Genomic DNA, 27,822 nt, shown 5'->3' on the forward strand with positions numbered 1-27,822 from the left:
TCCGGGGCCGCAGCCCGCCCGCGGGACTTCCGTGCTCGTGGGGCCGGGCTGGGCTGAGCTGAGCTGGGCTGAGCTGGGCTGGGCTGAGCTGGGCCGGCGCGATGGCACAGCACGGGCCGAGCGTCACGCTGTCCCTCACGCTGCCCATCACCTGCCACATCTGCCTGGGCAAGGTAACGGCGGCGCCGCCGCCGGGCCCCCGCGGCCCCGGCCTGGGTGCGCGGAGCGGAAGGCGGGGAGCGGGGCGGTCCGGCCGGCGGCAGAGCTCAGGGAGCCTGCCGTGGCCCGACGCCCTGACCCCCACCGGAGTTGCCTCTTTTAAGGGGAAGAAGGCTGGGGTATGGGGTCCCTTCTCCCCTGAGGGCCGTTCCCGGCTGCGGCCGAGGTTTCTTGGCAGCACTGGGATGTCGGGAACCGCGCGCGCCCCGGCGGGAACGTCCCGGAGGCTGTTACTGGGGGCTCGGGGCCCGAGGCCGCCCAAACGCGGGTGTGCAGCTCCCGAGGGGAAGGGTTTGAGGTTTGGGTTTTTTCTCCCGGTCCCAGTAGCATGCTCTGCTTCAAAACGCTCGGTGAGCCTATATTTGTATTTGAGCGTGGTGCGGTGTCGCGGAGAACAAGTGAAACAAAGAGGGGATGTATAATTAGGTGGGTTTAAAATGTATTGAGCAAAACTGCAGCAGTCTGGAGAAAAAGTTTCCAGTTTCCTCTTTCTGACCCTTTCTCAGTTCCTTTCTCTTCTCCCTCGGGAAGCAGAGGGCTCTTGACTAGTCTGTTCCTCTCTAGAAGCCCCAGACCTAATTTCGTAGTGGTCACTAATTGCTTCTCAAATTCTTTGCTCATTCATTACTAGTCTCTTGTTTTCTTGTTTTCTTGCTCTGAAAAACAAAACTAACCTCTTAAAGCACAACAGTAATTACAAGGGAAGAAATAACCTTTTATATTTATACTCAGGGCATTTACTGACTGATTTGTTTCTACCTCACCTGGTCTTTACTACCAGATCTTCTCTGCTGGAGTGATGACAAACGAGCAGGCACGCTTGATGTTTAAAGTAGGTGTAGCACTGACAATGAAAGTAGTCAGCCTTTTCTCAAGTCTTAACTCTGACAGAAAGTGTTACTTTTAGCAATCATGTTTACTCTTTTCTTGGCTTTTCTGTGGAAGCCAAGCAAGACTTCCTGGCTGTTGTCCTGCTACCTCTCCTTTTCTGTTTATCTGTTTAATGAAAATGGAGGAGAACACAAACATAGTGTGTTTGTAGTGGAGAGAGGAGAGCAAAATCAAACCAACAAGGTATTTTCAATTTGAATCCAATCCTAGTTACTTTCTAACTGTAACAGATTGGTTAGGTATTTATTCATATCTTCCTATAAAACCACTGGGTTATTTCAAGCCATTGTTTCATACTTCCACTTCTTTTCTAGAGCTGATCAGGAATTGATGTTCCTGAGTTTGTACTGGAAGAGATTTCCACACTCTTTCTTGCTATATTGCACTGAGATAATACATTAACATTATATCAGTGAATCTATGGGTGCTACCTGTAATAAAGGTATTTGAATGCTTTTGGTTTTAGATGTGTGAAACTGTTTAAATTTTGCCAAAGTTGGCAGCTCTGACCGTCCTTTCTTTTCAATGCACATCTTTGCCTCTAGCTTGGAACTTCATTGAAAAACTTCATCAGGAAAAAACTCCTCTCAGGAGTAAGGTTAGCATAAGAAAGTTATTTAGTTTAAATTAAGGAAAATGTCAGTTTTGTCCTGTCTTGTGGGGTGGAGCAGAGAGTATTGTGGAGAGCTGACATAATCTGATGCTTCTGTGGTTTGTAGCACAGGCTTCAATCAAGTAGAAGGCCCACCCTGCAATCAGAATATGCTTCTTGCTATCCCTGAAAAATTTGCAAAGATCTGTCTGCAAAATACAAACTACTGTGTGTAATGGTAAGGGGATAAAAAAAGAGATACTGCAGAGAAACTCATTCAATAACATTGTTTTTAACAAAGCAGAAATCTTGGGCAGGAAGGACACGTTAGCCCCTCTTGTTAACTTGAGCAGTGTCAAAAAGTATATTGGCAAGATGTGTAAATAACCATTTATAGTAAGAGCTAATTGCTTGGATCAATTTCATGTTTGTCACTTGAACATTCTTTTAGCAAGGCCTGGGCTGTCTTCTAACATATCCATATTTATAATCAGTAACCATATCAGAAGCCATCTGCATTGGAATGTTAGGTTTACTTGTCCCAGAATGTCTGAAGGTCTCTCAGACCTGTTGGTTTTGGTGTTGACAGTTTGCTTGGGCTCGAGCACACGGTTCTGCGTAGGATGTTTGGGAATTCATTCACTGGTATCAGTGTGCCTTCTTTTCCATGTGCCTGCTCCTCTGTTAATCCTACTTGAAGGTTCAGAAGTGCCTTCAAAGTGACATAGATGTGTACAGGGTTTGATTTTGATCTGCACAGGCATTGCATTTTGTGGGAGGGGAAAAATGAGGAAATTGCTCAAAATCACCTAGCTGATCAAGTCTTCTCAAATGAGCTGTAGTCTTTGTGACATGGTCAATTAAGGAACTGAAACTGGGCTGTAATTCAAGTAAAATGCTTTTTGGGTATGTCATGGTCCCCCACCCCGTGGGCTTGTCACAGTCAGTGGCTCAGGAACTGCACGACGGGCAGCAGCACCCCCAGCCACTGTGCGACATCAATAGGGCTTCTGCTTGGATTGCTTTGTGTGGATCCTGAGCCAACTAAAGTACAAAACCCAGCCCCAGAATGAAACTTGTAAAGGTGTGTAAATCAGAAGCACTGTACCCTGGAGAGTAATAAATGTGACTTACTATTTTGCTAGAGATATGGAGTAATCATTCACTTGCAAGAAGTGTGCTTCTGTGTCAGGTTTGGGGTAACTGAGGGTCTCTTGCTCCCCAGGGGGAAGACCTGCACTCCTGAAATGTCTTTTCCTGTTTGGATTATTTTATGTTATTCTGCTCTGTATCTTATCATCACCATGCATATAACTATTCTCAGGCTGCTTTTGAGTAAGAAAAAAGTATGGCTAGAGAAAAAGTTCTGGTTTGGGGTGGGGTTTTTTTGGTTTGTTTTTTTGAGGGGAGGGGTATGTGGGGGGTTGTGCTAGCTGCTGGTGAGAAAGCTCTTTTTCTGTTAAAGAAAAGCAGTAAATAACAAGATTTTTTAAAAATAATGGAAATTGTAATATTTAAATTTTTCCAAAGCACTGGTATGCTAATGCATGCAATAATCACAAAAAAGTGTTGATTATTATAAAAATCCTCTCCTTGGGGGTACAGTTCAGTTTCTCTCTGTTCAGACCTTTAGTAACTTGAATGTCTGTTTATGGATAGATAATTCCTATGGCTCCCAGGACTGTAATATAGGAGATCCTAAAAATATTGTGATTCATGTAAGACGTATAGGTAGTGAATTGGAGAAGAAGCTGACAGATCTGGGCCTTAATTCATATCCATGTGTATTTCAGCGTTTTTCAGTGTATTTCAGTGGTAAAAAACAGGGCACATCTAGTCTGATTGCCCAAGTGATTGTTGGCTGTCATTTCCAGTTCCTTGCTTCTCCCAGTCAGCGTTTCATTTTTAGTCTGACTGCCTTACTAGTAAAACAAAAGAGGAATATTTTGAAAGAGCAATATCTTTGGAGGTGATGAGGACTTCATTTAAAGTTGAAAAGATTCTCTTGAACTTGGGTTTTGAGTGCAGTACAGTAGAATCTAAAATAATATATACTGGTGCTTCTGCATCTTAAAATGTGTTTCTTGGGCAAAGAGGATGTGGAGGAAAAACAAATAATTATTTTTAAGACCCCTAACACAGATACTAGTGTAACACGTAAGAGATTTTGAGAGTGCGTATTACAGTAAGCTGGAACAGAAGCTGCAGTAAGGCATAAAGTCTTTTCCTTCCGCATCATATTTCGTCCCTCTATGCACACTTACTTTCAAACAGGGTTTATAGTTAAATGACAAGAGAGAATAATGCATTGTCATTAATATTTTCTAAAAGTTTGTTTACCCTGCTGTTTCAGAAGGGGAGCGAAAGCTTCTTGAAAGAATCTGTCTGATTGGAATACTTAATCCTTCAGTTAGCAGCCCCATTCCTGGGTAATGACTTATTTAGTAGCAATGCATATCTAGCAGGAGGGTTGAATTAGTGATTGCTGGTTCATGTTTCAGCTCTGTGGTTTTGGCCATGATCCTTTTTAAAGCTGATTTCCATGAAGCTGATTATGTGCAGGCTAAAGTTAATCTGTAACACTGTACATTTCAATGACACCTCTTTTGAGGCAAAGGGTTGGTTGTTGCCAGGAGAAATCCTTCCTTCCCTTAGTTTTGAAAATCAGTTAATGTGGGTCTTTTGGTGTCCTTCTGCCTTGGGAGGAGAATGCATTTCACAGGAGCAGTTGGCTGTAGTTCTTGGAGGTTGTGGGGTGAAGGAAAGGTGCTGTTATGTGTTAATGAGCTCTTGGAACCAAGGACCTTGGTTTGGTGCCTTCAATAATAGGGAAGTTTGGTGTTTGAGTCAGGAGATCACTCCTAGCTAGTCCTGTGGAACAACAGTGTCACTTTCCTGCAAGACCAGACTTGCATTGAGAGATGGAGTTGTGTATTTTCGTATTCTGTTACCTGGGAGAGTTTTAAAGTATTCATAGTGGTTTTCTGTTTGTTGTTTTTTCTCCCCCTTAATACTAAAAGGTCCGTCACCCAGTTATCTGTGTGAACAACCATGTCTTCTGTTCCATTTGTATTGAAGTATGGCTGAAGAACAATAATCAGTGCCCAGCTTGCAGGATTCCCATCACACCTGAAAACCCCTGCAAGGAAATTATAGGTAAGGACAACTTTAGGCTTTGAAGTAACCTTCTGGTATTTACTGCTGGAGGAGTCGAAAGATGTCTAGATACCTTTTCACCTGTGTGTTTTTTACCATCATCTAAGGAACAATTAACTTTAAATCTTTCCAGAAACATACATAATAGGTACACAGTTACATTTCTAAAGATCATGTGTATATTAGTGCTTAGATTATTCGTGGTAATCAGTACCCCAGCCTCCATTGATTGTTTTTTAAATCTTGATTGGATGTCCTGTAACTGGAAACAATGTATTCTCACTTGAAGTACTCCACCAATGCAGTGCAATCGGCTGACCTAAGAGGACAGCATTTAGCTGAGAAATAGTGTACTTCAATCCAGAATCTTGAATGAGTATGTGGTATTTTTTACTTTTTGTTTGTTTTGTTTTGTTCGTCACTTCCTCCCTTTTGCTTTATTTTTAAGAAAATTACTCTTAGCACAGAAATATGACAAAGCTACAGCACCTGAATGAGGATCTGAACTTCCAGAGCTAGGAAATACTGTAGTCTTTACTTAACATAAAATGTCAGCTCTGCTATTTCATTCTGAGAGAAAAATATATCTGAACAATCTCACTTTAAAAACTTACACTGTCTTGTACTAGTTAAATATAGGCTTGATACCCCACCTCCTCCCTTCAGCTCTGTTTTAATAGTATATTCTTAAATAAGATAGGATTCTGTTAACAGAAATAAAAAGTTTAAAAATTTAAAAATTTTCTTCCTGCTGTGAGTCAGGATTTTGACTTCTAAATACCACTAGTAGATACTCAAGTTGAACATGTTCTGAAAGTGAAAGGACTTTAAATCTCCCATGGTAGCCAATTGGTCCAATCTTAGCTGCATTCATAATATGAAAAGTACTGTAAAGTGGATTACTAGTATTGAATTGACTGAAGAAGAGACAATACCAGTGCTTCTGTCATCCTGTGTTGCTTTAGGAGGAACAAGTGAAAGTGATCCTTTATTTAGTCCGGCAGTCAGGAAACACCTACGTAAAACAAGGCTTGAATTGCTCCACAAAGAATATGAGGTAAGGACAGGGGGGTGTTGTGGCTTTCCAGATGAACTGCAACTGTTAAATTGCTGCATACAAATGGTGAGTCCTGCTGTTTTTAATTTGAGTAAGGGTTTATACTGTATCTGTGTTAAACTCAGCTACATTAAAATCCCGCCTTTTGACTCAGGTTACAGGACAGCATTTGCTGGTGCTTGAAGTGGCCCCACTGAAGTCATGGTAATAGTCTTTCTAGGCTACAGGTAGTCTAGTACAGCCACTTCTTTAGTTTTGTGGAAATTCTACTCCCAGGTGGTATGGGAGGGTTTTCTTTATGCGTACTGGATGTAGGGAGCCTTTTGTTTTGTCTTCAGTACAAATGCAAACATTTTTTGAAGTAATTCCCTCTTGCTCAGGGAGATTAAATTCCTTTTTAAAGAATATTGTCCACTGTAACCTTCTGGCATAGGTTAATTTTTAGTGTTATTGTTTTACTGTTTTCTGAAAGTGAGTAAATGCTTCAAAGTGGAGCTTGAATGCTTAACTCTCCTGCTGGAAAAATACTCTCTTGGGAAGATGAAAAGCTGTTAATAAGGAATATACTTAGTTTCTTTTCTCAACTGTTGTTCCCTTAGTAGCAGCAGTGTGAAGACATCACATATTTTTGAAGGAAACCTGTCTTGAGGAGGAGAATGAGGGAAGGGAAATGGACTCTATATATCTTTAACACTGGGGAAGTAAAAGCTATCTTTTATGACAAGCTTGCCTATAGCTCAGGTTCTTTTGTCCTGTATGAGAGAAGGAGTCAGGAAAAAGGTTTCTTTCCTTTCTATTGAATCAACTCTAAATTCACACAGCTAGGCATAGAATCATAGAATCAACCGGGTTGGAAAAGACCTCTGAGGTCATGGAGTCCAAGCCTTGATCCAACACTGCTGTGGTTGCTAGACCATGGCACTAAGTGCCACATCCAGCCTCATCTTAGAAACCTCCAGGGACAGTGAATCCACCACCTCCCTGGGCAGCCCATTCCAATGTCTGATTACTCTCTGTAAAAAATTTCTTCCTACAACCTCCTTTCAGGTAGCTGTAGAGAGTGATGAGGTCTCCCCTGATCCTCCTCTTCTCCAGGCTAAACAACCCCAGCTCCCTCAGCCTCTCCTCATAGGACTTGTGCTCAAGTCCCTTCACCAGCCTTGTTGCTCTTCTCTGGACCTGCTCCAGCACCTCAACATCCTTCCTGAACTGAGGGGCCCAGAACTGGACACAGTACTCCAGGTGTGACCTTATCAGCACTGAGTACAAGGGAAGAATCACTTCCCTGGTCCTGCTGGCCACACTGTTCCTGATAGAAACCAGGATGGCATTGGCCTTCTTGGCCACCTGGGCACACTGCTCAGCTTCCTGAGGCTCATGGGCCACCTGGGCTCATGTTCAGCTTCCTGTCAATCCAAACCCCCAGGTCCCTTTCTGCTTGACTGCTCTCCAGCCACTCTGTCCCCAGCCTGTAGCGCTGCAGGGGGTTGTTGTAGCCAAAGTGCAGGACCTGGCACTGGCCTTGTTGAACCTCATCCCGTTGGAATCAGATCATCTCTCCAGCTTGTCCAGGTCCCTCTGAAGAGCCCTCCTGCCTTCCAGCTGATCAACATTCCCCCCCAACTTAGTGTCATCTGCAAATTTGCTAATGGTACACTTGGTCTCCTCATCCAGATCATCAATAAAGATATTAAACAGAACTGAGCCCTGGGGGACACCACTAGTGACCGGCTGCCGACTGGATGCAGCACCATTCACCACCACTCTCTGAGCCCGACCATCCAGCCAGTTCTTGATCCAGCAGAGACTACCCCTGTCCAAGCTGCAGGCTGCCAGCTTTTTCAGGAGTATGCTGTGGGAGACGGTGTCAAAGGCTTTGCGGAAGACCACGTCCACAGCCTTCCTCTGATCCACCAGGCAGGTCACCTGATCATAAAAGGAGATCAGGTTGGTCAGATAGGACCTGCCCTTCCTAAATCCATGCTGGCTGGGTCTGATCCCTTGTCCATCCTGTAGGTTGTGTGATTGCACTTAGGATGATCTGCTCCATAACCTTCCCAGGCAGAAGGATAACATAAATCTCTTAAAAAACCCTGAATTTAAAATGGCTGTTCCCATGATAGGGGCAGAGGCAGGCTTGATTATTTATGAAAATATGCCTTGGATTTGTGTCAATGCAATATATGCTATATATACTACCTGTAGTAGTCTGACCATGAACAACTCAGGTATTTAAGTTGGTGAACAGTGTAGAAGACATGTTTTCAGGATAAATTTTTTATCCCTTTAACAAACCTTTTGAAGGTTTTTGCTTCTTTGTATCTTCAGACTGCTACAGCTAAGAGCTCTGTTCCTTGCATTTTGAGAGTCTTTCCTAAGGTGTTGCTACTTTGGTGTAGCTGTAGCAGCCTTTTTCAGGCATTGTTCTGTCCATTTTGAGTTTTGAGGCTTTCAGCATCTGAACATGTAATGTTTCCAAATGATATGAGAGAAACGCTCTATAAAACAGCAAATGAGTCAGCAGAGGACAACCTTAAGAACACTCCTGATACAGGAAATCCTCCCAACAGAGTGCCCTAATAATAGATTCATGTTGCTGAATGCTTTGAAGCTTTTGGTCTGCCCACCAGTTTGTTCAGGGTCCTTTACGTAGTCAAGGGATTCCCTTCACTAAAATTTTCACTATGCCTGAGTGTGCAGGTTGATTAAAATCCTGCCTAGAGCACAATGCGTAAGCATACTTAGATATATGTGTAAGTGAAGGCATACATCTGGGCTTGCCAGAACACGTTTCCAAAGTGATGTGGGAACTTGTCAGTATTATTCAGTTAATCTCACAAATTATTTTAATTCCTCTGAATTTCTGACACCTTTAGGATGAAATAGAATCCCTGCAAAAAGAAGTAGAAGATCTGAGAGGTAAAAATCTCAGTTTACAGACACAGCTGAAATCTCTTCTGGATCCTGCAGCATCAGCTTTGTCTTGCCAAAATGAGGAAACTAACCAGTCAGCAAATGAAGCAAGTACCAGTGGCCCAGAAACACCAGAGGAATGGAGCAAAAAGCTGAAAGCTGCCAATGATATGTATGAAAAACTGATGGATAATGTGGAAAAGCTAAAGGAGGTAATAAATGCAATAAACACATTTCTTCAGCTATCTTGTAGTGTAACTGTTTCATGTTAGTTAACCGGGAGTGAGAGCTAGCATGACCTCTGGGTACTTCATAGATCCAGAAGAAAGAAAAAAAATTGAATTCCAGTGACTGTTGTTGCATCATAGTATTTCCATATAGCCCTTGCAAGTGTCAAATGTTATTGCTTGTTCTAGTGAGTCCTGTATGTGACTGCTTTTCAACTCCTCCGTCACTCTATGCCCAGGTAATTGGATTATAGTAGCACTTGTCAACAGTATTGATGACCAGATTTTTCAGGCTTGCAATAATCTATATAATATATCTATTTTACAACATTCATTGGGCAAACACAGTACAGTTGGCTGAGGCAGATTTTGCACTATTGCCCTCCCTGCTAGCCGATATTTTTGGTGCAATTTGCTGAGACAGGGTAACTTGACCCTTTGACCAAAAATAGACAAGCTTCAGCATTTTATGACCAGAAGATCCTTTACTGGAAGCCTGCAGCCTTTTTATATATCTTGTTGTAATATAAAAAAAAATCTGATACTGCAGAAGCGGGGATGCAGGAGATAGACGTGTGAAAATACATGTAAATAAAAATATCTTGCAAAATATACCTGTGGGCACAAGAAGGATCACCTCAAACACTGAATAAGAGTGAAATTTCAAAATTAATTTGAAAACAAGATAGAAAGAACTGGACTTGCATTTATTCAAAATGCTGCCTTTATTTTTTTCTATTAACAATCCTGAGTTGCCACCTGCAAAAATGAAGTGTGATGTGTTTAGGACTTTTTTTAACTTTTTAAACATTAATAGTGTTCCCACTTATTCTGTGCTACCGACTCGGAGGCACACATTATACTGTTCTACCATTCTGTAGTTAAAAGGACACTTCTAGGACCCCAGGAGCTTCAGAATCACTTGTAGATGGCAAAAGGGGATTCACAGCAAAAGTTCTTGTCTGCCTATTTTTTTGTGTATTTTTTTTTATGAAGTTAAACTGTACTGACTTTTTTTTTTTTGATGACTAAGTTTTTTAACTTTTTCCCTAGGTAAGTAAAAAAAAGAATATAGTAGGAACTGAAGGAAGAGTTTGTTTGGGTGTTTTTTTCAATGTAACTTCAGCCTTAACAAGAAAAGGGATTTAAGTTTATGGAATCTCTAAATTTGGTTAAGGGTTAGAAACAACTAGAGGTTTAGATGCGTTTTAGGGAACAATATTAAACTGTTGTCCTAGAATCATTTAGGTTGGAAAAGACATTTAAGATTGTCAAGTCCAACACTCTTCCCATCTGTTCCCTCTTCAATAGCTGCTCAATTCCATAAGCTCTCCGTTTAGACCTTGTCTCAGTTGTAAGCATGCACTGAACAGTTCAGTCTGAACAGCAAGACAAACACGCAGTCTGGAACCAGAAACCTTCTTATCCATGAAAGTGCCCTGACCCAGGGGTTTCAGCCGTACATCTCTTGCTAGTGAGACATGGTCCCTCAGCAAATGTGCTTGCCATCGCTTTCTTTTTCAAAACCAGACTGAGTCAGGAAGTAGCAACCACCTTTATCATTTAATGTCCTAGAGCAGACAAATGTAGAAATGCCCAAAGTAGGCATTATTGCTTTGAGTGGAGTCATAACAAGTATGGGAGTGGTAAAACAAACCCAACAGTAGAAATACTGGACAAAGTACACTCATTAAAAATACAGTTATGTGAGCTAAATAATCTAGACATCATGCTGCAAGTGGGGATCCCTTGCAGATTACTGGCTTGGAGGGTCAATCACTCTCTGGAGGAATGACACCAAAGAGGTTCAGTCGTGCCTTACCGTGTGCCAGGTAGGTACCCTGCCTACCAATGCTACGCAAGTTATGAAATTTTTTACTTGATTACATGGCTGGGGGAGCTGTCTCTGGAAATGGAGAAAGGTCTTGGCCATGTTGTCAAATGGAGCTTCTTTGGAACTGAGGTTTCCTGAATTCTTACTCATCACTTTCCGGATAATTTTTTGTGCTTTTATTTTTTGAATACCAAGTAGTTGACACTCAGACATCTAAGCCCTGGGCTCACCCTTCCCTTGTCTTTATCAAAGGTCTCTAGTTATTCTTTTTGCCCTTACGAATATTTGGTTTTGGGGAAGCAGGGCGTTAGTTTATTTTTTCCACTCCATTCTCCCTACCCCTTACCTGGAAAGATTGCTAGGGATATTTGTCTAAGCATTTAAAGTTCTCTACCTCTCTTCTTGCACTGTTCAATGCTTCTAAAAAAGTACATTTCACTCCTGAGCCCAGTTGCGTAGCTCCTTCTTCAGATCTAACTCTAGATAATACTTTTATTATGCAGTGGAAGTGTTATCTAATTGAGGTTATGAATTACAAGTCCTGGACTGGTGGTGTTTTTTTTTAGCATACAGAGATTAGCAGACTATGAAGTGCAAAGAGTATATTCTGTTTATTAGGATAGTGGCATTCATTATTCTGAAACATGGTGGCAGGAAAACTTCTCTTTATATGAAGCATCTTGTTAAGAAGGGTGTCTGCTGAACTGAGAAGAAGGAATTGACCTCAATTCAAGGAGTAAGAAGGGTTGTGAATCAGGAATCTTAATCACAACATCCTGGAATAAAGTGAAGAAAGACTGCAAATAGCTTGTCGTAATGCATTTACATCCACAGGATAACTATGCTTTCAAAACAAGCCAAAAAACCCACAAAGTAATGTTGCTCTAATTTGGAATGGGGGAAGCTGTTCAACATTAGTTTTGCTGATACCTGCACATTGTAATGTTAATGTACTTAACGTATTTAGTCATGTGGAAAAAAAAACATGGAATTGCCATTAGTACATCTCCTTAATGACTTTCTGTGCTAACTAACATTGCTGTGTTTATTTCCCTAGATAGGACACTTGCAATGTATTTTGGGAATATAAATAAAAAATGTCTGTTCGCTATTCAGTTTTGCAAACCATTTCCCGTGGTGATTTTTAAGTGGTGTCCCTGTCTGAAGACTCTTTCCTGCCTTCAAATTTCTAGTTCTGTCCCTTTAAAAAGGAGAAACAGCTTGTCCTATAAATATTAGAAGTCATTTCTGTTTTACTGTATACTTATTTTTTTCTATTTCTTTTCCTTAGGCAAATAAGAAACTGAGCATGGAAAACAATAACCTTTTAAGAGAGAATTTGCGACTAAAAGCTGAAGTTGATAGTAGATCACCCCAAAAGTATGTGAATATTTTAAAAGCTACCATATTTTATTTATAGACTGTTTAACTGTTGTAGGACTGTAACCTAAAACTGTGGTGGTGTACACAGTGTTGCATATGTGTCTCCAGGTAGACTTTGGAATTTTTATCCTCATGGACTTGGGTGAAAAATGTAACTTAGAGAATAGCAGCTATTCTCCTTTTGAAGTGTGGGAATTAAACCATTTATTGGCTTTCTTCATGTTGGTGTTTTGATGCGTGTCAAACTTCACTTTTTCAAATTCCAGACACATCTTTCAGGTGGCGAGAAGTCTCTCCCATCTTAGTGTTGTTAGCAGAAGTTTTAAATTAACTTTCATCCTTGTGGTCATCAGTCTGGTCAATATCCAGACCAGACCTAACATCAAGACATTTTTCAAATGTTCTTTCAGCTCTGATAGGAAACTTTGGTAATATCTAACAGGTCTTTCAGCTGGGCTTCACACACTGAACAGGGCTTGCAATAAATGTCTTGCTTATGAAATCAAAATTGAAAGCGTAAGCATCAGAGCCCAACGATGTCACTAGAATCAAAAGTTTCTGTGCAGGTACATTGATTTGCCAGTACAGTTGTTCCAGTGTGCTTTATTCAGAAGTTTTCAGAAGGTAATTTTTGGAAAAGTTTCTGGATGAGTCTCTAATGCAATTTAAAACAGCTACTGAATTGGATCTTTGTCATTTACTGTCACAACCATTGTTTCATGTCATGTATTCCTTAGCTTCAGAGTCTCAGGTATGGATTCATGCTTAAACAACTGACTAAATTGACTAAATAAAATTTGTAACAAATTTTTTTTTAAAGGTTTTGTCAGTATTCAGTCCCTGTATCCCAAGTGTATTTCATTTTGTGCATAATGACAGTGGAGCTGAATAGCAAAACCTAAATTGTTTTAGTGGACTTTGCTTTACAGCAGAGGAAACACTAATGGCAGGTGAATGATCCCTTTGTAACACAGACTCTACCCCTTACATCACAGGAAAAGTATAATTACCCTTCTTCAGTGGTCAATAAAAAACTTTCCTTTTATCATAGTCCTGAGTTGTTTTTTCTTTGTTCGTATCCATTAAAACCTGCTGAAAAATGTCATGTATGTCAATAAAATTGATATTTCAGCCATCTCAGGGATTTTTACACAATTTTTAAACTGATGATGCTGATTGATTAGCTTTTTATTTTTTTTCTTTGAAACATTTTTAAGAGTAGACCTTCACCAGAATACAATAACATCATGTAGTTGGGACACAGGTCTGAAAGGCAAATAGAGGTTTCTTGCTCTAATTCTTGCTAAAGACATTCACTTGTCTCCCATTTCTCAGGCAAATCAGACTAATTGGTGGCTGTTGTTTGCTCTTTGTTTACCCTTTCTCCTGATGAATTCTCAGTAACTTCCATTTTCCCAATGGGGAAACAAGAAAACTTCTAAAACTTAAGTTTTGCAGGATGATAAAGCCCTATTAATTCCAGCTCTACTTAAAATAGAAAACTGTTACATCTATTGGCAAGGCACAGTAGATCTAAAAGCATTTTTGGCAAAAGGATGTTTGCTTTTTACCTGAAGGAAAATAACTAGCAAGTCCATCTACTCCAGGGTATAGTGTATTTTATGAATGGTTAGATTCAAATTAGCTTGAACCAGACTTCTAGGCTTCCTAGGAGCCTTTTCCCTAAATATTTAATTCCTTCTGCCAGTTAAAATCCCAGTCTGAAAAACTATCTGTAAAATGCACAAAATTGTTGCATTATCTCTTTTCTCTGATTTTGTTTTATTGTTGTAGTTTGAGGAGGGAGGAGAGGTTCTCCATCTCCAGTTTTACTGTTTATCTTGTCTAGATTTTAACATCAAGTACTTGCAGAAATCTAAAGCTGTTGGCTTTTTGGGTCATTTGTTACTACATTGAATTTTTATCTAAGTCAAATACTTCTGCTCATCCCGGACTTTTTAGTTTAATCTGAGCCTACAAATAGGCTTCTAGTAACCTGTGTCCATGGTGCAGAGGGTAAGAACTTTACTGTCTTCCTTGATAGAAAACTGGACTCTGTTCTTACCTCTCCACAAGTTTCCTATTCCAGAGGAGTGACCATTTTCAAAGACCAGCTGCAGTGTGACCTTAAAAGTAAGTAGGAGAACGGAGAATATCGTAGCCTTCAAAACAACTCTGAGTTCTTAAGTCATAGCATTAAATCCTGAGGAAGTACCCACTCCAGGCGTGAAGGTCTGAAAACTTAAGCAGATGGGTAAGGACATTCAAATCACACTCCAGTTTTGTGGGTTTTCTGGTAGGATTTTTTTTTTAGTAATTCTGAAGTAATTATTTCTGGTTTATGCTGTTTGCTGACCCTGGGTATAATCTGCCTTATATGGAAAACCAGTGCTGCTTCACTGAAAGATGTTAAAATGCTTGGAGAGATTTTGCAGATTTGTCTAAATTCACCCAATTCCCTAAGTGAAAGGAGAAGCTCATTTCAAAGAACATGCCTGACTTGTCTGTTCTGTTCAAATCCTGCTGCTCTACAGTCATCCAACAAACAGTATATGTCTTGACTTTTTTTTTTTTTTTGCTTGCTAGGAAAAGGCCCCTGTCTTACAGTAACTGGTTTTTTCTTCTTAAACATACCTGTGCAAATATGACATACTTTTAAGGCAATTGTATAAAACCTGGGATATTCTCTGATCTGCAGACACTTGAGATCACCTGTCATAGGTGATGTAGAGGGGGATTGCAGAACTTGTTCTCGTACAGCTACATCTGGTACACGATATCACAGAAGGACTGTAGAAGCTACTAAGGCTTTCAGCTGCTTTGTTCTTAGATTTCCTGCCTCTGTCTTCCCACCTAACTGCAGAACCCAAGGGAAAATGTGAAAATGTGTATCTACATGACAGAACTGGGTTTGGTTGTACACTCTGGCATTGCCCTTATCTCAAACTGTGACAGGCCCTGACTGTACCTTGTCATTTTCCACTTTTCACCACTCTTTGTTTCCGTTGGAGTATGGATCATGCTCTTGCATCCTGAGCTGCAGGGTGGTCCCCAGCCTGGGACATCAGGTGATTAGAACTGGAGAGTAAATTTCCATAGCATCCTTGCAGCCCCAGTCTTCAGTAAGTGGTTATACAAGAAAAAATTGTTGCAGCTACTTACTGTCCACAAAGGGAAATGTTTGTATGAGGCTCTGTGGTTTTAAACTGAGTTGGTATCACTTAAGGGTCCAACCAGATAGATGTGTTAGTGGTCACTGATGTGTGAAAATAAAACCCTAAAGTTGAATTTGCAGAACTGATAGATAAGAAGAGAAGAAACAACTGAAGAAATTTGTTTTTCAACTTTCCAAACAGTTTCTAAGTGGACTTCTTCAGAAGTTGTCATGGTTTAACCCCAGGCAGCAACTAAGCCCCACACAGCTACTCACTCACTCCCCTCCCAGGGCAGAGGAGTGGAGAAGTAAAAGTGAAAAAACACATGGGTTGAGATAAAGACAGTTGAATAGGGAAAGCAAAAGCCATGCACAAGCAAAGCAAAACAAGGAATTCATTCACCACTTCTCACAGGCAGACAGGTGTTCAGCCATCTCCAGGAAAGCAGGGCTCCATCACGTGTAACTGTGACTTCAGAAAACAAACACCATCACACCTTTCCTTCTTCTTCCCCCAGCTTTATATTCAGAGCAAAATGTCTTATGGTGTGGCATATCCCTGTGGTCAGTTGAGGTCAGCTGTCCCAGCTGTGTCCCCTCCCAACTTCTTGTGCACCCCCAGCCTCCTCACTGATGGGTTGAGAGACAGAAAAAGCTTTGACTCTGTTGTAAGAACTATACAGGAGTAACTAAAACATCTCTATGTTGTCAGCAGTGTTTCCATCACAAATCCAAAACATAGGCCCATTCTAGCTACTATGAAGTGAATTAACTGTATCCCTAAGAAAAGCAGGATAGAAGTACTCAAACATAACTGAGGGAGCAGTTGTGTGATAATGTGCAGGAAAGTTACTCCAACGGTGTTAGTTCTTCCTGCTCCCTGTATGTTAGGTCTTCTTGCTCAGAGAGCTGACTGTAGCTTTCTGTCAAGTTAGAATCATGCTAGGTCAAGAAAAAGGACTCTGACTGAGGAAAGATCCTGAAATTTTGGATTCAAGTGTTCCATCTAGACATCTAGTATCACCTCAGACACTATAACATATCCAGTACAACTTCCTGGGGCTGGTGGCTGTGATACAGGGTCTATAGAATATGTGTATCCTTCCAAAGTGATAGCTGGAGGTCAGCAGTCATGTAAAAGATTTTAGGTGATCTAAAATGTCATTAAGTTTCTGTGTTGAAGAATCCAAATCCCACCTGAAATGTCTTTCTGTTCACTTTATGAGTGACCACTTGTTTCTCCAGGCTTTCAGTTTTCTATAGAAAGGATGCATTTAAAACACGTGCGTTGAGATCCAAAGTCATTGTTTCAGTGATATGACTGAAGAACAAGACACTAATGCTCAAAAGTCTTTGTCCATGTGTGAGGATGTGGCTTTCCTTCAGTATATGTATGCTCTTTATCCATGTATACTGAATACCTTAACTTCTAGTGAAGAATGCATCAACTTGTTACTAAGTGTGAAATAGTTCAAATACTTTAGGAAATTTGTCAGGTGAAACTTAAAATTTATTTTCATGTAACTGTACTGCATTCTACTGTTATTATCAGACCATAATTTTTTAATTTATAGCACAGCTCACTGTACATCTGAAGGGAAAAAGAGGAGATCTTTTATGAGTGGTTTGGTTTGGGAAGATGAGCAGGAATCTGGCTTCTCTAACCAAAATGTTAATGGATTAAGCCCTCTGCTGATCTGCTAGGTCAGTCACTAAAACATCTATATAATGCTCTGGTCTGGAGTAATTGGCTTAAATATGTGCATAGTAATATGGCTGTCTTAAAAATCCATGTCCTTGAAAATTTGGGAAATAAATGCAGGCAAGTCTCAAAGCAGGAACAGAAAGCAATTACTGTTCTTTGCCTAACTGCAGAAGTAACTTTGTAGGCAGCTTGTCATATGTTCCATTTCTGAAAACCAAAATTCCCAAGCACATCCCTCTGCAACAATTAACATATTAGTGATGCTATTTGCCTTTGAACAACATACTGTATTTTTTTAACCTGAGGACACTTGTTATAAAAGTTACACTTGAGAATACGGTGCTTCTTCCTCATAAGCAAATCCCAGACTGTCACTAATGCTATTTGCATTAAATAAACATATTACACCATTCTTCCATTAAAAAGGAATTACCAGGTATGCATATAAATGTAAACATGTTTTAATTTTTATGTCAGAGTGTCTGTTACAGCAGACTCGAGAAAATCTTGCTTATTTTGCAGAAGCATTTTTCCCTTTCTCTCACTTGGCTATTCAGCTAAATTGTATTTTTGCGTCATCTATCTTTTATTAAGCAGTGTAGCGTTTGCACCTGTAAGACTATGTGAACAGGTCTGTTAGAGAAGGGCAAAATAAATACTTTTGGATCATCTTAGGAAGTGTGAAAGGTCTTACTTGCGCCCTGCTGTGCTACACTGACTCCTTCCGTATCGTAAAGCAAAATCTGTGTTCCTTTAACTAAAGGAGGAAATAAGCCAAAATGTGTTGTATAGGAGGATGCTTATTTCATGTAACCCCCTTCACCTGACAATATAATGGAAACATTCTTGAGCTGTGATTCTGCTTTTATCTAGTTTCATATGGGAGACAGAAAGTTGTCTGTGCCTTTTCTCCCACTCCCCTCTTGTGTGCAGCTAGAAGTGGAGAAATTGCTATAATCGTTTGAGAAAACTTGTTATCCAGAGCATAAGCAAATGAAAAATGTTCTGTCTTCTTTTTTATGAAGACAAAGAAAATTGAGTAGAGCTACTGTGGAGAGGGGGGTATCCTTGCCTCGACTGAGTTCCAATCCAGCCAGCTTCTTGTAGGGGGAAAAAAAATCTTACTAAATATAAGTCTTCTATCTTGGCATTTTTTGTCAACAAGGCAGTGAGTGGCACATACCATAACTGTGTGAACCTTAGGCTGATCTGATTTAAAAAATCATCTAGTAGCAGTGCTGTGACAGACTATTGTGTGAGTCTTACCCACCACTGAACCATCTACACCAAACTCTTCAAAGTTCTTCACATATGCAGAAGCAGTTGAATGGTGAAATATATCAGTAGATCTTGGTCACTTGTGCCAATCACTTTGTCTGGGGCTTGTGATACCTGTTATTCCTTTCCCTAACTACCCACTTAACTGTATTGCAGTTGTCAGCATACAACAGTTTCTTGCTGCTTTGGGCTCATGAATTAGAAGAAATAGAATACAGTTTGATTGTTTGCTGGAAATGCATGCCTGGATCCATGGATATTTTGCCAGCATAGTTACAGGCCACAGATATACCACCTTCAGATTTCACTGGTCTAAGGGTTGCAGTGGGAGCATTTTGTGAAGAGATGAGGGGATGGAATGGGGAAAATGGAATGTAAATTCACTGTGACTCTGAGGGAGGGACAGGCAGACAGGCAAAGAAAAAAGGTAGAAATTCCAGGCAGTGTTTGTGCTGGAAGAGTGAATATAAACTTATGCTGTAACACAGAGCTGCAAGATGGGAGGTGGAGATTTAAGCCCACATACAGAATTGTCATTTCTTTGTGATATAAAACCTTATATGTCAGAGTTGTAGGGTGGCTGCAGGTCCTTCCCTCCTTTCTAATAATACCAGAACTTTAATTGTTTTTTCTTTCTATAAATTGAAAGCCTTGGATGGAGCAGGGAATTCCCTGGTGCTCACCTGTCAGTGACAGGTTAGAATTAGTCAGGGCATATAGCTGAAACCTTCACCTGCCCTCTGGGGAAGGTCAGTCTTGAAAGCTGATGAAGGACGGGGGGAAGGCAAGTCCATATCTTGGCAGTTGAAAATGTGCTCAAGCTGGAAGCCCCATAAGCACATAACTTTCACAAAACACAAGTGGCAGGTTTTTGTATTGTAGTTAAGGTAGAAATTAGATTGTTCTGGTTGTAAAGCTCAAAAAACAAGTAACTCTGAAGTAAGTGGGTATACCATCTGCAGAATAGGTAAGGAAAAGCTGTATATCTAACAGGAACGTAATTGAAATGGTCTATATAAGTGTTTAAACCACCTCAAAGGACTACTGCATTTTCTACGTTTCATATTGGCATTTTGTATTTGACAAGGTGACATTGTGAAAGAAATGTGTTGTAAAACACTGCTGTACTGTAGGAAAATGATTGAATGTAAATATTTCAAGATGTGGACCACTGTTCAAATGTTATCATAAATCTTTGCCATTGTTTTAGGGGATAATTCTTCATGCATATTTGAGTTGAATTGATAGAACCAGTCCCTGGAAGGCTAATCTGTTTGTTATTGCCTTGCCACCACTAATTTTTTAATTTTATCTTTTTACATATCACCTCCACCTGTGTGTTATTTGTGATGATTTTAGTATTTTTTTCATAACTAGCATATGACTTTTCAAATTAACGCAGTGTTTAATAGCTTTGCTCTGTCTTGAAATGAGCTTGCAAAGCATCATGAGAATGTCTTTTTCCAGCTTAATATTTTCTTTCTTTTTTGCTTATTACAGGTTTGGTAGGTTTACAGTAGCTGCACTTCAGTCCAAAGTGGAACAAAGTGAACGTGAAATGAACCGTCTGAAAAAGGCACTGGAAAGAAGTGATAAATACATAGAAGAAATGGAATGTCAGCTTTTACAGCTGAAAAGTGCAGGCAAAGGAAGCCAAACAGTGAGTGCTGTTAGTGAGAGAGCACTTTCCACAGATGCTGAAGGAGGTGAGAGCAGTGAAGATGCAACTTGTTTGAAAACCCAAGTTGAGGAGAAAAAAGCTTTGAATACCAGTCAAAGTCCTGACAGTCTTGAACAACTGGCAAGTCGTGGAACTTGTTTAATCTCTACTAGTCAAGATAGTTTGAATAGCTCAAATACCCAGTGTACCACACAGAAAGAACTATTTCCTGGATGTCACAGGGTTGTCCTGGATGAAAATAGTACAAATATGGATGCCTGCTTAGAAGAGCAGTGGAGTAAAATTGAGGAATGTACCCCATATAAGGATGAAGAACTTTATGATCTTCCACCACCGTGCACACCTTTTTTGTCTCTCAGTCGCCTTCAGTTGAACACTCCTGATGGAAAAGAAAATGCAAGGAAACCATCAACATTCCTGAGAAAACTGAAATTCGAAGAGTTTCGTGGGACTTCAGATGGTGGCAGCAAAGCTTCTCCTGAACACAGCACAAGCAACTGTAATAGTCAAAAGAAGCTAAACTGTTTTACTACAGGAAAATCAGGGTTTTGGGGCACCTGCCCAACAAATTTTGCTGAGAACTTAGATTTTGATGAATCAGAGCAAAATTCAGTAGCTGATCAGTCAGATGAGACAACAGCAAAGTCCAGTGATAAAACAAGTACTTGCTTACCTAAAAGGCTACATACTCTCAGCTCTTCGGAAATGAATCGCACAAGAACCTCCAGTGAGGCATCTATGGATGCTGCCTACCTTGATAAAATTTCTGAGTTGGACTCAATGATGTCTGAGTCGGACAACAGCAAGAGTCCATGCTATAATTTCAAGTCCTCTGACCTTGATAATTCTTCAAAGTCAACAGAGTGCCCTAAGCTTCTGAATGGAACTGAGAAGAAACTGGAAGAAATGAATGAGGAACAGACAATGAAGTGTCCAGAGACAAGCAATCTAGCAGCTGATAGAACTGGCTGGAAACCTGTTATGTTTTCCAACCTCTCCCCATCTGACCTAGATATGAATGACCACTTTCCACTGTTTACAGGCCAAAATGCAGTGGCTAGTGGTAGCAAACCTCCAGACTCTTTATTTCAAAGGGACTTTTCCCCAAGTGTACTGTTCAGTAACTCACAAAGGTTGTTCGAGGAACAAAAGCTTGGTTCCTGTTTTTTAAAGATGTCATCTGATCTGCACAGTCAGCTTAGTCCTCCTTGGGTGTCTTCCTTTACAGCTGAAAGAAAAAATAAAAATGTCAGTCAGTCAACCAAGAGGAAAATTCAAAGCAGCCTTTCCAGTGCTAGTCCATCAAAAACCACCAAAAACTGACTCTGCTTGGAAATCAAACGTGATTTAAAGTGATAAATCTGCAAATGTTTAATATTTACAGGTGAACTGAATTTTTAATAACTTCCGTGCAATCTGATCCTCTCATTTTCAGCTATGTGAAAACCAAATATTCCCTTGCCCATTGCAAGCTATTTCCTAGGGAAGAACCATTCCAGATTATTTTCTTTGACTGGGCATTTTATGTACTTGGAAGTTTGGGGTTTTTGGATGTTCTTTTGTTTTCAGCTTACATGCTCTTCCAGTTGTGAGTACTGCTAATGGCTCCCTTCAACAGGAAGTTCTAAGTGGACTTAGCAAATCAGTCATTCCTGTGATAATTAAAGGTTACGTTTCCTGTTCCTAAAGATTACAGTTTTTTGCGTGTAAGGCAGCTACTGGCTATATATCCTATGGATTCCATGAAGTTGCTATAAAACAATGTCAGTTTTGCCATAAAACTTTCCTCCCAGAGGAAATGTTGCTGCTCAAACTGTTTCATAGCACTGTACTGTGCTGAAGCTCTTGTTTTAGGTGGGTGTAAGATAGCAACCTCTTTCTTTTTAGGGTTACAGCACTTCAGTTAGAAAACATCTCTTCTTTAACACTGCAGTCATGGTTTGTTTTTTTTTTTTTTGAAGTTAAGCACAATTTTTAATTTAGTTCCCAAAAAGCATTGTTATTCTAAGCGTGTTTAGTATGCCTGTATAGACAATAAAAATGGGTTTGTATGCTAATAACTTGTTTACCTAATGTGCACTGAACATCTTACATTAATACTGTACCATTTCACATTAATACTGCATGCTTTTCTATGTGAATTGAATAAAACATGTTATAAGCACTGTAATCCTTGATGTTGCCTCAAATATTGAATTAGGAAAAAAAGAAAAAGGGGGAAACTTTTTTTTTCCTAATTTGGAAAATAGATATCTTAAGTTTGGTAAAGCATGAATGTGAGCTTATTCATAAAAAAAAAAATCTCCCTTCCTCCTCCTTGTTAGACATACTACCATTCTAGTGTCAGCATCAATACAGTTGATGGAAATGGCTTTCGGCCTCTCTGGAGGTGACTTTTCCATAAAGTATTGCATAGGTCAACATAATGTGGTGGCATGCCACAGGCAGGAGACCTAATTAAGCAGCAGAGCAAAATTGGTTTCTTTGCATTATTGTGGGTTTTTTTAAGGGCATATTTAATTACAAGATGCAGGTTTTTTCTTTCTATATAGGCCTCTGATGGCATTTCTTAGAAACAGACATCCTCGCTTCATCAATACCTATGATATAAAAAATCCATACACTGCCCTTTCTCCCTTTGGAAAGAGTGATAGCCACTTGGAAACTTTCAGTAGACTGGCTCATCTTTTGTAAAGTCCTGTAAGTTGCTTGAACGAGAACTGCATTTCACATTGTAATGTGGGCATGCATTTATGTAATTGTGTTCATTCTAAACTGTGATTTTTCTTTTTTGAGCTTTACCAAAAAATCATTGTTCAAACCATACATGCAAAGACTCTTTCCTGATGACAGGCAGGATGGCATTGTGCTTTCATGTACTGCTTTCAGTATACCACTTGAATTTTAATCTTCACAGAAAAATCTAGTTGGTCAATTTTAATATATTTTTTCAGAAATTAGGGAGCTTTCAACACCATCTAGACATGAGTTGTTACTTGATTTGGCTAGTTTTACTAATAAATCAAAAAATGCTGCCACAAACAGTTTCTTAAAACATCCTTGTGTTACAGAACAATCACAAATACACAGTAAATAAGTGCTATAGTTTGTGGGTTTGTTTCATTTTGGCATTGAGGGGGTGCATTTATGGGCTTCATTTTAGAATCTGCTTTTTCATTTTTCACTTTCAGTTATGGAAATATGAATATAACTGGTGTCATGCCTGAAATCAAACTAAAATAAAGGAGAACAGTGGAGGTTTTTTATGCTACTTTTTAGTCTTTTGGGCAGGAACATCACATACAGGCTTACTCTTCAATACACGTATTTTGACTGTACATATCATGCAACTTGAATGGATAGAAGAGCCAAGCCCAAGGTTAAATGCTGAAAATTGAGGTCATAAATTTCTTACTCTCAAGATGGGAAAGGGAAAAGGCCATCAGGCTGAGTGCTGGCTTTTTGCTTGGAATGGTTGTGGGAGCTCATATATTGTCGTGTACTGCCTCCGAGCTCTGGGCTGGTAACTTTCTACATAGTTGCAAGAAAGCTATCATCATTATCTGTAATTACTTGATTTCCAAACTCTCTCATACTCTCAGATCTCAGCCACAGCTATAGTGAGCAGATTGTGATTGCATCCAGTGCTGTAAGTAGGAGCATTTTATGTGTCACAAGTTGTAAAGCTGAAACTGTTCTGAATTCTTGTCTTATTTGGTTCATGTAGATTCCTTTTGGCTTAAAATTGGTAGTGTGATCAATGCGATATTAACTCAAAAATTTCACCTATATGTAATGACTAGGGTTTCTTCACTTATAAATTTGTCAGCTGTACATGGGGTTTCTTTCAGTTCTCCAGGTTGCATTCTGTTAATGCTGGGCTTACTTAATCTCTTTCTGCATTTAATAAAACAACCTAAACTAGAGTGCATTGCTGCTAATTTTTGACAATAGACATTTCAAAGGGATGTACAGAAGAGATCTATGATGTCTAATGATATTTAATAGGTCATAAAATTTTTACTTCCTCTAATAATACCTCCTATACTAAATACAAGTCAACTTGCAGATTTTAACATGGAAGAATGCTCTCCAGGACAATAGGTAACACAGAAAAATGAATTTGCTACCAGCCTAGGTTTGTTGCCAGTGAAATCTGCTGGGTTATACGTAAGAGCAAGAATGCCAAGGTCAGGTTTTTACTTTGTTATTGGCAGTTTTTCACCTACATGAAGTCTAGCAAGTGACCTGCTTCTCCATGTTTCCCAGGCCTTGTGGGAGCCCAGTTCTGCTTGGTATTGCTTCCTTGGGTCAGGGCTGCCAGAACAGCTTTGCGTGCCAGCACCAGATAGTGACTTGAGCTGTGTTTGGTTTTAAATGTGCTTTGTTATCTCTTTGTGAAGTATCCTTTGAAAGGGAGAAAGGGGACAATGTATAGCTTGTACACACAATACAAGGTGTGCTAACTTGAGTCTCCCATCCTTCAACATTCTTCATTTTACTGTTTCCCTCACCCAGCAATGCCATTTAAAGGCAGTTTAACTGAGTCTGATCCTAATCTTTGCACAGCATCAAAGTCATGCCTCTGACTCCTAGCAACCACAGGCTTGAAATGCAGTCTTTACACACCTCTGCTGTGTCGCGGTTATGATAAATGTTTTGCAAACTGGGGACACTCCTTCCTTGCTGCTTTTTGGCATAGGACCTGTGTACATAGACTAAGGCTTCCACTTCCACCTTCCCAGGTTTGGGTGAGAGGAAGAGCAGCTATAACGTAACTCATTATAGAGGTTCATGATTATTCCAAGGATTTCCCTGCTGACTAGTAACCCAAGTCCAGCCCTTCCTGTACCTTTGTCCCTTGCAGCAGTGACAAGTCTACTGCTGTGACAAGCCACCCACTTTTCAGGCCTGGTCTAAAGGGGTGACCTGTCTGTCTTGTCTTTGTGGTCCAAAGTTGAGCTTTTGCCTCAGTGTCCCTTAGCTCTAACTGGAAAAGCCATCATCATTAGCTGAAGGATGGAGGGGAAAGCACAGCTGGCACAGGAGAAAGCTTGTGTGTGCTTTGACAGCTGTGAATGTAGTGAGAGATAGCAGCAGAGGATGAAACTGTATTCTGGTTTCTTTGGCTTTTCTCAATAGAAAGCAGTCTCCTCTCTAAAGCTCTTAGAGGCAGTGTGGGTGTGGTCTGCTGGTTTTCAGGGAAGCTAGGTGGACAAGCAGTCAAGCTACTACTGGGCAGCTGACACTCCTACCTGATGCTCGTTGGGCCGTCGGCTGCCGGTTTCAAGCCAGCAGAATGTGCCAGGGGAGCCCGAGGACCAGGCACGGATGAGAAGGGTCCCTGTCCCTTTCCCAGATCACTCTCCACTTGGTGCATGCTTGGGAAAGCAGTGGGGACCAGCCACAGGGCTGGATGACTACATGGGAATCCGAACCTCACAGAAAATGATGCCAGAGTTTTGTGGTTTGTTTTTGTTTTTTTTTTTTTCACCTGTCCACCTTAGAGCTGTCTCCAAATTTTGGGGAGAGAAGTAATGGCGCTGCCCTCCCCCGGATCCCCCGCCCCAAGCAAACCCGCGTCGCGGGTTTGTTTTGGTTTTTTTTCCCACCTTCATTGTTAACAAAACCCGGTGATTAAGACTCGAAACTAACAAAGAGTTTTTATTCCACCTTAACCTTGCACACAATCCTTTAACAAATTAATTAATCCTAATGAATTAACACTTCATTTATTTAAACGCGCTACAGTTCATGAATTAAATTTTCATGCAGTGATTAAAGGCTGTTAAAATATGCATGATTTCGTTAAAATTTTATAATAAATCAGGGCAATGTGTTACATGACAAGGCAACTACTTCCCAGCCCCTCGGAAGGTGCTTTGATTCGCGCGGGGGGACGGGGGAAGCCGAGCGCTCTGCTCTCTGTTTGAGCAGCCGAGCGGACCCCGGAGCGCGGTGAGACGAGGCTGACGACCGACCCCTGCCCCTTCCGACCCCTCTCCATGTCTTTCCGGGAAGAGGAAGGCTGCGTTTTCAGGGTAACCCATCGAAATGTGGCGTCCTTAGAGCGAGAGCGCGGGCCAGCAACTGGTTTGCCCACAGAGCGGGTGTGAAAAGCGAGCAGCGTCTGGGAGGTGTTTTGCTGGAGGGGCATCTTGCTTAGCTTGTAATTCCTCTGCATCACTTTTACGAAAGAGCGAGAAACTTTACTACCGACAGGACTTGCAGTGTTTTTCACCGGACCCTCTGCCTGGCTCCTCCGGTCTCCTTCCTTACCCGAAAGGGGACGTTGTGAACTACCTTGGGACTTAAATCACCATCAAGCGTTTCAATTTTTAATATGACAACATTCTACACTTTGGCTGCAAAAGCAATTATTGCGGCTTGTACATCAGTAATTAGCAGATCTTTGCTGATGTAAGGAAGGTCCTCATTAGGACAAGGAAATACTTTTTGTGCATTCACCCAAAGGGTTGGTTGGGTTTTGTTGTGGTTCTTTTTACTTTTTTTTTCTTCTGAAGGTTAATTTTTATCATCTAAATGGAAAATAACTTTTACACTAGATAGGATATTGACTTTCTGTGAACTTCACCAAATAACACATGTACTGTAGGTTTTCTCTCAGTGCTCCCACTGACACTCGGGGTAGGACAAATACTATGACTACAAAATGTAAAGCTAACATTTGGTGAAATAAAAATATCCAGAAGGTTTAGAGTGAGTCGTGAGATCCACATTGACATTTTTTTAAAAGTCGAGATATACAGCAAACTATGATCAGACGTTAATACTTAATATCATAAGCTTTAGTATATTTATCTTTGGGGAATCCTAAAAGAGAAATCAAATACAATGGGTTACAGTAATTAATTTATAAATCGTTTCACTGTGGGAATAAGGGGTTACTTTATTACTTTCTCGAGATAGGTTGTTCAGTCAATTAAGGAAATCTGCCTATTTCTTGCATTTGAAGCCGGATAAAACTGCGGGAGACATGTAAATGCGTTATATATATATATATATATGCCTCTTTCGCTTTACTGAGCATCTCGGGCCATAAAAGTAGGGCTACGGCATGGTCGTGTCACCAATGAACTCGCTCCTCAAAGCCTGCGAGTTTATTGCCATCAGTATTCATGAGGCTGGACGTACCCACGAGGAATAGAAATAAGAGCGAACATTAAGATAAAATCTATTACCAGGCCCGTGCGATTCTGAGCCTGGCTCAAGCCGTCTGCTCGGGGAGCTGGCTGTGTGTGGTGGGGAGAGGAGGGGCCGCCGAGGGCTGGTGACATGGGGGGCTGATCCCCGGCTTGCCCAGGGGAATCCCCCCGGGCAGCAGCCCCTGCACTCGGTGTAGAGGAGCAGGAGGGCTACGAAGCTGGAGTGGGAGTTAGGGTCGGGCTCTAATTTTGAGCGTTGCTTTAAAAGTTAGCGTGAAATTAGTGCTTCACCTCTTCAAAAAAAAATTAAAAAGAAATTTTTTTCCAAGGACCGCGAAGGGAAGTTTTACCTCCCGGACTTGATAGGTGACAGACCAAGCAGTGCCCTAAAAAACCCCTTGTTCTGCTCCTCCCTTCTCCTGAAAGATTAGACAGAGGGAAATCTTGGCTGCAAGTCCATACGGAGGCTTCTGCCTCCGGGGCAGCAGGAGGGAATGGGCGGGGGCCGGCGGCAGCCTCCCCAGGAGGCCCCAGCAGCCCGCCTCCTCCCCGGGGTCCGGAGGTTT

At 40.8% G+C, this 27,822-nt stretch overlaps 1 protein-coding gene across 4 annotated transcripts; it reads left to right on the forward strand.

Moving 5' to 3' along the window:
- RNF219 (ring finger protein 219) lies at positions 1-22,279 on the forward strand. Of its 4 annotated transcripts, none has more exons than XM_027646169.1 (6): positions 1-173; positions 4,723-4,858; positions 5,824-5,915; positions 8,792-9,040; positions 12,181-12,269; positions 19,910-22,279. In XM_027646169.1, exons 1-6 carry the CDS (start codon positions 102-104, stop codon positions 21,411-21,413), a joined length of 2,142 nt encoding a protein of 713 aa, XP_027501970.1. In that variant the 5' UTR covers positions 1-101; the 3' UTR covers positions 21,414-22,279. The 4 variants fall into 4 exon arrangements, with proteins under 4 accessions (XP_027501970.1, XP_027501965.1, XP_027501979.1 ...); XM_027646164.1 differs by lacking the exon at positions 1-173 and adding an exon at positions 353-569; XM_027646178.1 differs by lacking the exon at positions 1-173 and adding an exon at positions 2,406-2,786.
- The last annotated feature ends 5,543 nt before the right edge of the window (positions 22,280-27,822 follow it).

Source organism: Corapipo altera, unplaced genomic scaffold (assembly GCF_003945725.1).
Source record: "Corapipo altera isolate COAL_440 unplaced genomic scaffold, ASM394572v1 0, whole genome shotgun sequence".
Classification (NCBI taxonomy): domain Eukaryota; kingdom Metazoa; phylum Chordata; class Aves; order Passeriformes; family Pipridae; genus Corapipo; species Corapipo altera.

Coding starts and splice junctions, on each gene's coding strand:
- RNF219 (XM_027646164.1), top strand. CDS start 405: ATGTCGGGAACCGCGCGCGCCCCGGCGGGAACGTCCCGGAGGCTGTTA. Junction 5,916..8,791: donor TGCTCCACAAAGAATATGAG/GTAAGGACAGGG, acceptor TGACACCTTTAG/GATGAAATAGAATCCCTGCA. Junction 12,270..19,909: donor GATAGTAGATCACCCCAAAA/GTATGTGAATAT, acceptor TGCTTATTACAG/GTTTGGTAGGTTTACAGTAG.